The sequence below is a fragment of the Limulus polyphemus genome, unplaced genomic scaffold (genome assembly GCF_000517525.1).
Source record: "Limulus polyphemus unplaced genomic scaffold, Limulus_polyphemus-2.1.2 Scaffold8922, whole genome shotgun sequence".
Classification (NCBI taxonomy): domain Eukaryota; kingdom Metazoa; phylum Arthropoda; class Merostomata; order Xiphosura; family Limulidae; genus Limulus; species Limulus polyphemus.
In genome coordinates this window covers 11,659-24,643 of record NW_013674532.1, presented here as the reverse complement: position 1 = coordinate 24,643, position 12,985 = coordinate 11,659, and the positions used below count along the sequence as shown (strand labels likewise).

General features: G+C 31.6%; 1 protein-coding gene across 1 annotated transcript; it reads left to right on the top strand.

Moving 5' to 3' along the window:
- Window positions 1-1,334: 1,334 nt before the first annotated feature.
- LOC106475648 (cell division cycle 5-like protein) lies at window positions 1,335-10,134 on the top strand. Its single transcript, XM_013936329.2, has 4 exons — window positions 1,335-1,555; window positions 5,035-5,118; window positions 6,703-6,831; window positions 9,677-10,134. The coding sequence occupies exons 1-4, from the start codon at window positions 1,382-1,384 to the stop codon at window positions 9,791-9,793; spliced, it is 504 nt and encodes a 167-aa protein (XP_013791783.1). The 5' UTR covers window positions 1,335-1,381; the 3' UTR covers window positions 9,794-10,134.
- Window positions 10,135-12,985: the final 2,851 nt, after the last annotated feature.

Here is a 12,985-nt window from a genome sequence, read left to right as displayed (position 1 = left end):
GATTGAATGGTAATTTATAATCAGTCACAAGAACGTCGAATCTGAATCACTTGAAAAAAACACGGGGGTGCTTAACTTTTTTCCAGGTGTATATGTGGCCATATTAAGGGCTTGAGGAGCCTTCAGAACTGAACTTCGTAGATAAGTTCAGTACTATTTATTAACTACAGTTGGAGCAATACACAAACCCAAACAATCAATAGATAATATACAAAATACTGATTCTAATATTTGTAATAAATATAAAGTAATGACAACAAATATATTTGTTAAATGTCTGAGCGAGTATTTGTGAAAGTACAAGCTTTTGAGAACGTATTAACAAAAGAATTACAAAATAATAAAAAATGACTAAAATTAATGTTATTATAGTTACTCAATAGCAAATGTATATTTTTCATTGAGTCATCCAGTTTTTGATTGATTTTTTATTTTGTTCTTAATCTCAATAACTCCCCTCCTCTATCTTGGGCCTGTGTATGCACTAAACCTAACTTAACATAACTGGTATCTTTTCATAATTGAAAATTTCTCTAGCTTTCATACAAATAGAATTTAACATCAAAACTTTTTCAGAAACAAAACAAACTAAGTGTTCAAAATTTTCCATTAGATTAATTTGTTCATCTCTACAGGAGCTACATGTAGCCAATATCTTAAGAAACTGTAAATTAATGATCAAACCACAATATTTACTGTAGACTGACATAAGTGGATTATAATCTCCTCTGTCTATATATAATTAGCATTGGATCTTGCTATTTTCAAAGCTTAGCTTTGTGAATAATTTTTCAGTTAACATGCTGTGACATTATAAAAGGGTGACAATGAAGAACTGTAGTAATAATAACATTGACAGAGAAGGAAAACACTATGAAAAACAAGTCATTAGTCATTATAGTTTCTTAGGATATATAAACTTATACTTTGGGATGAAGTGAGAGATAGAAAAGTTTTTGTTGCAGGTGAGACTTCATGAGCTACACAGAAATGAAAACTTTTGTCTTCTTTTGGGAATTACACTAAATAAATGTTACATAATGGAAAAAATAAATTCTAAAATATTTTTGAGTTGAAAATTGTTGAAGTAGAATAATTATTTATACTTAAATTTCTTAAAATTCTCAAAAAAGGATAATTTCATCTTTCCTTTTCATAGTAATAGAAGACTTAAGATTACACGAATATATCTTCTTGACAAAACAATAAAGATACATATGGATATAATTAAAACCTTAAAAAGATTAATTTATAAGCTCGAATTAGATGTATAATATTTACTTGCAGTAACGCTTTAGAAATTTCACTTTGTTTCATATATTTTATTCTCAATGTACCTGTTTAAATTCCGTTTTAGGCTCGAGCCAAGTTGATTGAAGAAATGGATGTCGTTAAGAAAGGTATGGGTCATGGAGATCTCAGCTTGGATGCTTACACCCAAGTATGGGAAGAATGTCTTGGGCAGGTGCTCTTCCTCCCTTCTCAGAACAGATACACTCGTGCCAATCTGGCCAGTAAAAAAGATAGAATTGAGTCACTTGAGAAAAGATTGGAGGTGAGTTGGAAGTAGATAAGTTGTTTCAAGTTTATGTACTTAATCTTTACAAACAGAAGTGTTGAGAACACAATATTCTGGAATAATTATGCCACAAAGAAGCACAACTGTAACAAGTTTTAAAAAGTTAAAAACTGTACTGGAGAAAACATATTGTTACATGACTAAAGTTGCTATTCAGTAAAAATTGGAAATATTGGTCATTAAGTACATTGAAGTTTATGTCTTGGGTAAACCAGGCATATAAAAACATTTTTACTGCTTTCTAGAATTTTTCAAATCTTTGTTTTTTGTGTCATTTCTTGCTTATTGAGGCAATTTGCATCTTGATTTCACAGGAAAAACTATAATTCCGATACGGTACTTCCCCCTGCTCATAAGATTAGCTATTCTCATCCAGTACTGCCCTCTATAAGCAAATTTTATTATTTTTGCATGCCATAAGCCTTCTGCTCCCCCCTATTGGAATGGAATGATTCCAACATGTCTCTCATGTAAATCATCATACGTCACTTCTCCACCAATAGGAGCGTGACATACTCACTTGATGCATGTGACTCCCTCTATACACCTCTACTGAACTATCACTTCGAGGTTGGCAGCGCTTGTGCTCAAATATATTCCTTTTTGTTTGTTTAAAGTTTCACTCACAAAGTGGTCTTCATTTATGTTCACTTCTATTTTCGATTAAGACTATTTCTTCATTTTAATCCCAGTTTATTACAGTCACATTGTTATTTATACTTTCGATTGTTGGTTGACTTTTCCTCATTATGAATTCCAAAGTTCATGTTAACACTTCAGGGATCACACCTGCGACTAGTGCTATATCTCAGGCATCTGGTGCGGGCAACCCCGTGGGGGATTTATCTGCATTTATTTTGGCAGGAGATTGAACATTACATGGGTTAACCCCTGTCTCTGGACCACACCCCTCTTCCTCCTGAACAAGCTGAGCCTGTTCAGATGGATGAGGACTTGAATTGCCTATTTCTATCTCCTGATTTTGCCGTTCCTTCCTATGTCCCAACTGAGGAGTCAATTAGGCCTAATACAGTCTTTTTGAATTTTGTTTCTCAGTTATGTATGTGATGTTTTATCCCTTTCCCCTACTTCCTTATTACATGACCAATTTTCCCATCTGTATTTGGTTTTTTCCCCATCCCCAGATATTTTGGTACATGCTGACCAATTTCCCTCCCATTAAGTGACAGGATTAACATGCCTCACCCCCCATGGGCTTCAGATCAGTTTCCTCATGCATATCAATGTGCACATTGTCCTTTTCTGGACCAACAATTGTTAGGTTCTATTTTGCCTATTTGGGGTGTGGCCCCTGAATTTCCTGTAAGTCTCACGAATGCCAAATTTTCCCTCCTTTGTCTTACCCTCACAACTCTTTTATGGTATGTCTACCAGTCATCTCCTCTCTGAGACACTCCACCTAAATCCTGAGGCTTCCATATTCCATGGCTTCACAATGCTCGCTGTTGAGATGGGGTGTTCCACAAGATCACTTGTAGATGAATAACCTCATGATGTAAATGCTTCATAAACTTACCCGTTTTAAATTGTACCACCCATAGACTGCATGGATAAAACAGAAGAAGATAGCTGCCCATCCTTGCCATGCCTTATATTGAATAAATTGGTATGATCTGCTTTTCAAAATAGGGTCACCCATTGCACTGTCTCAGGTAATGACGTTACTTCAGACTCTCCACCATGTTCTCACCCCCTCCCCCCTTTTAGTACAGGAGTCCTTACCACTCTCCAAATTCAAGCTGTTGGGGTGGTCGACATGCTATCCTCCAATATGCAATATACATTCACATAGAAGTGAAAAGTCAAACTGCAGTTCACCCCTTTGATTGTGAGCCCTCATCCTAACCCTGTGTGGATGTTGGTACCCCATGGCTGGGTTTTGGATTTAGAGTAGAACCAATCAACATTAATCCTCACACATGTTTATGATTGTCTATATTCTTCCTTCGATCATACTCCTTCTGTGTTGTAGGTCACAGTGGAGGTAAGGGGGATTATTCTGGTTCTGTCCCTTTTGCTATCCCTTGTTGTATCTTATTCTGAGGATGTTATTGCTTTTCGGATAGTTCTGGTCAGTTTTGCTATAGGGGAGTTGATTTATATTATATTTGACATCTTTTTGATACCGGATGTCAGGTCTCCAGTTTGATAGATCAAAGCTAACATGTGTCATGCTCAGGAGTTGGAGTGGTTCTAGATTCCACCTGGTCTCTTAACCTTGAGCTGAAGACAGTATGATCCTCATCCTACTTCTGCATGGATGTCGGTTCCCAGTGGCATGGGAGCACAGTCTGTTGAGCCCTAGCCACTCTACACCTAGGGCATATCCATTGTTTTATACTTAGTTAGATTAAGTTACATATATATTTACCTGTACTGTGAGTGAAATTAAGTTACATATATATTTACCTGTACTGTGAGTGAAATTAAGTTACATATATATTTACCTGTACTGTGAGTGAAATTAAGTTACATATATATTTACCTGTACTGTGAATGAAATTAAGTTACATATATATTTACCGGTACTGTGAGTGAAATTAAGTTACATATATATTTACCTGTACTGTGAGTGAAACTGACAATATTCTGTTCAGAATACAACATTATATAATACATCATTTGAAAGATGAAAACCTTGACAGTCTATTGGTTATAAGTAATATTTAATGAAACGTAAGAATGAACTATCAATAAATTGTGAAAGAGAGGATGTGACAGGTGGGTGTGGTAGGAGGGGTCTGATTTTCTATTCTATAGCTCCGTAACCAAACAAAATTGAAGACTATAAAAATTATAGTTTGTCTGAGCAATAATGATTTTATAGAGAGTAAATTATGTTTAATTTCATATTTTTTCAAGGGGTAGTGGATAAAATATGGATGATGACATGCTAAGAGAAAATGTGTCACAGGTGTCACACTAGTGGAAATTCAGGATTTTTTTAAATATTGCCTTGTAGAATTAAGAACTTAAAACTTGTATACTATTGAAATATGGATTATTAGCTAAGAATTTATGCTATTCTAATTGGTATAACATAAACAAAAAGTGGTTTAATAAAATTTTGAATATAAGACACTAAAATCTTGTGTCATGCACAGTAAAGGGTACCAAGGGGCAATAGGGTTAACACCTAACTATTTTATAAAGTTTTTATCTTGTATGTAAAAACATTCAATTTGAAAGAGATTGGTAAAAACAGAACAAAATGTTGGATGTGCATACACCTAAACCTGGACTTGAGTATCCCACACTTGATGTAATTTTTTGGTATATTTTTACACTAAGAAAAAAGTCTGCCTTCACTGTAAATTAATTGTACATAAGTGACAACTATAATTTTAGACTGCTACCTGTAACATTAGGATTTTAGGGTGTATTAACTTCATTGAATGTTAAGTTGAGGTTTTCCTTGTTTCTACATGTTTCAGCTTAATAGAGGCCATATGACAAAGGAAGCTAAAAGAGCAGCCAAAATGGAAAAAAAGCTAAGAATTTTAACAGGAGGTTATCAGGTACTTGTTAAACTTGTACTAAGTATGAGCATGTTTATTAGTGTGCTGTTTTTGTACATTAAAGTTCTATGTTTGTTCATAATCTGCATAATTTAAATATTTGTCAGAAATTGATGAAGTTTAATCATACTCATTGATATGCTGTTTTTATATAATTTTTTATTAATAATAAATCACAGAGCTTGTCTGGTCGGTTTCAAATTTGAAGGTGATGCTCTATCGTAAAATTTTAAGAGAATGACGAGTTTAAAATCTTGGGAAGAAAGTAAGGATTTCTTATCAATATTTAATGACAGTTGTACTTATTAACTTGCTCTCTCTCTCTCCAGAAATCTAAACTTGTTGCAGTTAAATGTCCAATACATTTGATATTAATATAAATTTGAAAATTTTATTGATTATTTTCTTTAAACATATTAATAATTATATTTATTTTCACTTAAATAAGACTGAAAAAATGCTTCCTGTAAATATGTAACCAAACCTTTATATAAACTAATAGTTTCTAAGGTCAAAATTGTATATACATTTGTTTAGTGTATAACTGTATGCAATGCTTTTTTTTTGTTATGTTTTACTACCCAACAGAGCACTGGTTGGGTATTGGTTTTTACTCACTTGTATTTTCTGTTTGACCCTCCCTCCTATCTGATAAGATGGAAAGAAATGTTTTTTTTCTTACCCCCATTGGTGTTATCTCAGTAGTGATGATTCCAAGATGAAATTCAATCACAATGTTTGTGCTTACTCACTATTTCAGTCCCCTTTGAAATAGTTTACTTGATAAATACTTTTGCTGAGGTTTTTATTTTATTCACCATACAACCTTAAATGTGAAGATAATTAAATCAGTTCAGTGAATTTAATTGTAATATTCTTATGTGCCAGAAAAAAAAAATGTTTGATAACTTCACTATTCATGTTCATCCTCTAAGAAAATAAATTTTTATTTACACCCAGTTTAATTAAACTCACAGGGTTAACATATTATGTAGTTGTATCAGTTTATTTTGAACAATGATCAGTTCAGGGGGTAACTTTTCACAGATATTTTATATGACATCTAATTATTAATACTTTTATTCCCTCTTGTGTGTGTGTGTTTATTAAAGTTTCACACCATAAAGTGTAGGCATATGTGTGTGTGTTTTAGTTTCACACCATACAGAAGTTAATTTGTAGTTAAGGAATTAAAAAGCACCTCAACTGTAGATTTATTTGCAAGTGCTTTTCCTGCCATTGATAAAAAATCATTACTTCATTAACATTTTTTATAATGTATGCTTTTTTTAATGACATTTAATCTATTGTAATTTTGAATCAATATACAATTACATAGCATGTTAATGTGCTGGTAAGAATGAAATTGAATTAATGTGTCGAAAATATGCCAGAACATGTATCAGCCTGTCAGATCATAGAGTTTCCTGTAGGAGTAACTTGTGTATGTGGCTTGCTGGTGTACTTTGGCATAAAGTAATAACATTGTTCTGCAGTGCAAATACAGTTTTTATTGCCTAGTCTTCAAAATTTGTCATTTATTTCATATGTGTAAGTTATTGTCAAAAACATTTCCATTTTCAGTCACGAGCTCAAGCCCTTATTAAACAGATTCAAGATGTTACAGAACAAGTTGAACAAACCTTTCTTGAACTGAAGACATTTGAATCTTTGAAAGAACACGAATCTCTGGCTGTTCCCAAGCGTGTAGAGGTATGTGATAATTGGAAGTTCAATTTTACTAGTAAAATAATTGCAACTTCAAAAAAAGTTGATGTTGTAGTACCAAAATGTTTGATTTTAACTGATGAGCAAATTGCATGATAGTGTAGCTAAGCTTGGATATTTGTATTGTTTTGCTTTCTTGGCTAAATAGTTTCATATTTTTATTGAATCCTTGATTGTTTTTTTTTTTTTTTCTGTAAAAGTCACAGCATAAAGATTTCATTTAAAAATGTATTGTCAACAGAATTACATTTGATTTTGCTGGAAATACTGAAAAACTTCAAAAATTAAAGTGAACATAGAAACACAGAAGAAACCAATTTCTTACTTGGTATTGGTAAATGTCAAAGTTTGTGAAAGCTTCTGGATTGTGGTTAAAAAAAAGAAGTTATTAAGCCCATTCCAGTAATACAAAGTCTGTCTTTGGAACTTCCAATATGGTGTGATAATTGTAACAGCCTTACCCTCAGACATATGATGTAAATCAGGAAGGGATGATTACAAAACTTTTGTTACTAACTTTTCTTATATATTTCTTATTTATAAAATATTGCAAGTTCAGGAAAGATAATTAAACTTTGGATTTGAGACGCCATCAGCTGATGTCTCCTTTTGATTTATGTCAGAGTTATCTATTTTTTGAGACTTTGTTGTATTTTTAGTTAAATCTTAGTGCTTTGGGGTTTTAAAATTTGTTTCCACAGTTATATTATTCAAAACATAACAAGTGGTGCTGTTATTTTTCTTTGTATTATTTGGTCATTTCATTTTCAAGAACAATTTATTATTATTAGAAGTTTCTGTAGCTTATTGAAGATATTTTTAGCTCAGTTTTTTTTTCTTCCAATCTGTCTTTTGGCAGTTTTGTTGTATTATGCAAAGATTTATTTACAATTGTGAAGTGTTATCAGTATAAGAAATACCAGAAATTGTATTATTCCACTTAACTGTGAGTTAAGATTTTTATTGTGATGTCATTCAGTTCAGTAATGCCAACCATTCCTATTTTGATGATATAATTCCAAGTTTTAACCCTAGATTATGATGTTACAGGCAAACCATTTAAATTCTGATATGGAATTGATTAAACACTGTCAAGATTATAGTCATTGAAATGTTTGTATTTTTGCAACTGTATTCAATCTAGACTCAAATGCTTTTGTAACACTGAATGAAATATTGACCAATCAGAAATCATATTGACAGTTAACCCATTCAAAGTTGGAACAGACTTATTACTTTTATTGATAAAGATGGTGAAACAAAAGCCATCTAGCTAAAAATGTTTAGCCAAAAAGAGCATAGGGAAATTGTTCCATATTGAGATGCCACCATTACAACAAAGAAATAGACAAAAAAAGATCATAGGTAAATTTATCACTTAAAAGATACCTGTAAAGTAAAGGTGAAAATTAGAAAAAAAAATCAACCACAACAAGTACAATGTAAATTTATCACTTAAAAGATACTTTGAAGGTAAAGGTGAAAATTAGAAAAAAATCAACCACAACCAGTACAATTTAAGAAGTTGTATCCCAATAAGGAACTTTGGCATATTGAGACACACCATACACCAAAAATATCAGGAATATACCACTCCCACACACTACAAAAGAACAAACGTCATACAAGTTTAATGACTGAACGATCACATAAAGTAAACTGAAGCTGAAAAAGAAAAAAAACAACATAAACTACAACAATTAAAAATGGCATCCCAAGCTTGGATGTTGCAGAAATTTAAGTTTGAATACACTTCTAATTGACAATACAATAGTTAAAATATACTCCTGATTAGCCATGCATTAATTATCCAAATAAGTGAAAACCATACCTTTTGTACACTTTATTCTGTGGATTTTGGTATTGCTTGCAGTAAGAAAGTGATTACAGATATTAAAATCATTTTAATTTTTCTGCTCAGATTCCAATTTTACAACAATTATGGTTAGTGTCTTTCCTAAGTGTAATCAATTTTTATGTCTTATCAAAGATTATAAATTCGTTTATTGTAGTATGTGGATGAGGTTTTTTTCAGTCAACTTGTAGCTGTGGTTGAAATACTGATTAGGCTGTATAATTGACAAGTGATGTGTAAATACTTTTTCCTATGTGGTGGAGCTTCTCTCCATGAAAGTTAAATTATTCTGAAACTTGTGTTATGTATTCTCTCAAAAAATTCTTTTTTTTTTCTCACTAAGAACCAGTACTTAAATAAACTTGTTAGATATTCAAGCTGTGTAATAATCAAGTTAATTTGTCCACGTGATGGTACAGATTGTACGCTTTTTCCGACATTCACCTCATTAGAACATAGGTTGTTCAAATATGTGGGTAGACCTTGCAGCGATGTATCTCTTAGAATATAAAGTATCCAAATACGTGGGTAGACCTTTCAGCGATGTATCTCTTAGAATATAAAGTATCCAAATATGTGGGTAGACCTTGCAGCGATGTATCTCTTAGAATATAAAGTATCCAAATACGTGGGTAGACCTTTCAGCGATGTATCTCTTAGAATATAAAGTATCCAAATATGTGGGTAGACCTTGCAGCAATGTATCTCTTAGAATATAAAGTATCCAAATATGTGGGTAGACCTTGCAGCGATGTATCTCTTAGAATATAAAGTATCCAAATACGTGGATGGATTTGACTTTAACTATTTGTTTTCTCCTATTGTCCGAAAAATTAGTACATTTTATAACAGGTTCTTACTGGGAATATTTTTTACTTTAATTTTTGATTCCTTCAGAAGAGAAATCTCAGTCTCATTTTTATTTAGATGTTGTTTGACAGTGTTATTAAACCTTTTTTTTTTTTTAAATTACAGTCGTTGACTGAAGATGTCAATAGGCAAGTAGAGAGGGAGAAGAGCTTGCAGAAGCGCTATGAAGATCTTTTAAAGGATAGGGATCATTTAATTGCAGAACAGGATCACAGAATGTAACTGAGCCACTCATACAAATTTGCTGTGTGGTTTATAAAGTGATTTTGGAAATGAAACTGTACCTGTATAACAGCTCATTGTTTAAAATATATGCTAAAATCATATAAAAAGAGGGAAAACTGAGGTGACTATCAGGAAAAAAATGTTACTTAAAATCTAGATATAATTGTTATTGTTGTTTAATGTGTTTGTTCAGATGTAATTCAGTATCAAATAAAGGACATTCTTTGTAATCCAAAATAAGATATCATTTTCATATCATGTTCCTATCTATAAGAAAAATGTATCCTTGAGTTATTTCATACAACATGCAGTCACCGATTACACAGGCCTGCAAATTTAAATTTCATGAAAGTTGTTTTGGTTTTAGTAATGGATTTTCTATAATTCAGCTACGTAGATTTCAAAAATAATAATTTTTTTTCTATCATGTAAGGATTTTTTTCAAATCAGGAAGAAAAAAAAACTCTTACTTAGATCAAATTATTATTTCATTTACCACAATGAACATTTTTTATTATTATGTTTGTTAACGAAAAATACAAACAAACTGAAGAAAATGGAAGAACATTGATGTCAAACGAATATGTATCCTCATTCATCCTGTGCGGAAAATCTACGTCTTTTTGCCTCAAAATAATGCGTTGTGATTTTTTTTATGTATTGCATTATGATGTTTTGTGAAAAATCTGTACGTAATGGAGAAAAATGGATATCATTTTCAGATTCAGTGTACAGGAATCACTGTAGAACATGTAAAAATTTTAAGACAATGAAACCATTGCAAGCCTGTGTTGTTATTAGGTACTGGTTATCAGTGTTCATGATAAATTTTTATATGTTAATTTTTTGAATTATTCCCATGTCATCCATCTTCCAAGTGACTGTCTGTAATTAAAAATTGCTGCTAAAGGGAACTTATGAGTCTTTTTGTATGATTACTTTCAAGTTAATGTTATAGTGGGAGCTGTAAAGTATGCAATATGAAGAAGTTACCAAAAAAGAGAGATTATTGAAACCAACAAACTGAATTGACTCCAAGATATTAAAAACCGAATAGTGGAATTTTATTTTGATAAGTAGATGTGCCAAAATATTTAATTACATAACGATTAAATGGACTGCTGATTAAAGAAATTTTATTAATTTTCAAGGCAGGTTACATTCAAATCTTGTAGAATTTATTAAGCTCAAGACCTTCACATGTCTAATATTAAATGGTGCCGGCTGCCTCATTTGTGGTGGTGGTTCATTAGACAAATTTTGTGTTAACATATTTATGTTAACAAAGCATTAACATATTTTTTAACTGGTCATCAAAAGGTTTTGGAACATTCAGAGTAAAGCCATCAACACACAATTGGAGTAGCTATGGAGATGTCAAATGTTTACATCATAGAAATTGCAGCATATTGTACAGATACTTGCAAATGTCATATTTGAAATGAAGGTTTATAGGATTCTATGCAGAGCCAAAGCCCCTGAAGATGCTTAGAGTCTAACGTCTTCAGTGCAGATTATCTTGCTGAGGCATATACCATAGATTCATAGTCCAGACTAGATTGAGTGAGAACATTACAAATCTGAAGCATGGAACACCTGTCTACCCCTTAAGAGTTAGAAGTAGAGTATAATCAGTGTCCTTATGCACATCTTTAATTTACCTTGCATTAAATTTCAGTCTTGAACTCTGTGGTATGGGCTGTGTATTATTGTGCTATGATTTCCACTTTTTGGTTTCTTTCTACCATTTTTTTGCAACTTAAAGTGTTGCACAAATTAAATATACATATAACTGAAATTGACAACCTATAATACAAAATTTTAACACCCAACCTTGTTCCTTTACTGAGATATCATTATTTTTGTCACACCTGCATGACCCGGTCTCCTATTTCTCTCTGTCTTCAAGACATGTCTATTATTCTTACATTTCTATTGGATGTACTACTGATTAATAGGAAAAGCAAATTATACACTATGTAAATCATACAATTGTTTGTTTCACAAGTAAAAGCCAATAATTTTCACATAGAGGTTTGGGTTTGGATTAAAGACATTGCTTTGATTAGTAATGATTTTTTTAAACCTATTTATAGGTTACTTAGAATGCAAGATAAGTTACAGTAGCTTTGTGACATTCTAATTTAGTGCCTAAATGTATATTTGAAAGTTACATGAATAATTTTTATACAACCAACAATGTGATAAAAGTCTTACTAAACGGTGCACCCAAGTGGAAAAGACGGCTACGGTAAGTGCTGCTAAATTGTTTGTTTTTTATGTTTATTTGTTTTATTTATTGTTATATACTTTTAACAAAAGTAACTAATGTATAAAAATTAGAAACTTGTTAGGTTAGATAAGAAAACTTAAAGGAAAAAATTGAATAAAATTTGGTGGTTTGTTTACCATAACTTGCCCTAATCTCTTGCTGGCTGATTTATTGCTTTGTTAGGCTAGTTAGAAGTGATTCAAAGAGCAATAAAACTAAGATTAAATATAAGTACATTTGGATATTTTAGGAGCCTGATGTTGTTTAGGATATATGATTGTAGTTGTTGTTGCAATTTACATTCATTTTAGAAAAAAATATACTTTTTATTTTATTTAATATTTTTCACCTCTTTGCTATGGGTTATTTAGATACAGTTAGTATTAGGGAAGAGATAAAGTTAAAAATTTTACCAAACCAATTTTGAATATTCATTTAGGGGTTATGCAAATGAAACATGAAAACTTAGATGAAAAGAAGTATTTTTATTCTTAGCATGAAAATCACTCAGACTGACTCAGTAGACTTTGTGAATTAAAAGACAAAACTTTAGAAGAAACACCATGTTAAAAAATGTTTTTTTTTTTTGTACAAAACAGATTTGTAATGCTTAAGAAAAGTTTATCAAATTTCATTAAGTTACACTCAGTAGACTTAGAATTATAGTAAGCGGAAATGGGGCTAATTCAAAACACTAATTCACATAGGGTAAATTGGTCATATATACCAGTGAATTAATAATTTTATGTAGAATATCCAGGTAAGATAGTTTGAGAATCATCTTCAAGTTCAGCTAAGGAATTTTCTTCCATATATTCTTCCCTCAAAAACAGGTGCCACAACAGTAGTGGTAATAAATTATTCTTTTCCGTATTTTGTAGTAGATGGTGTTGTTACGTCTCCGTTCGTTAGTTAAT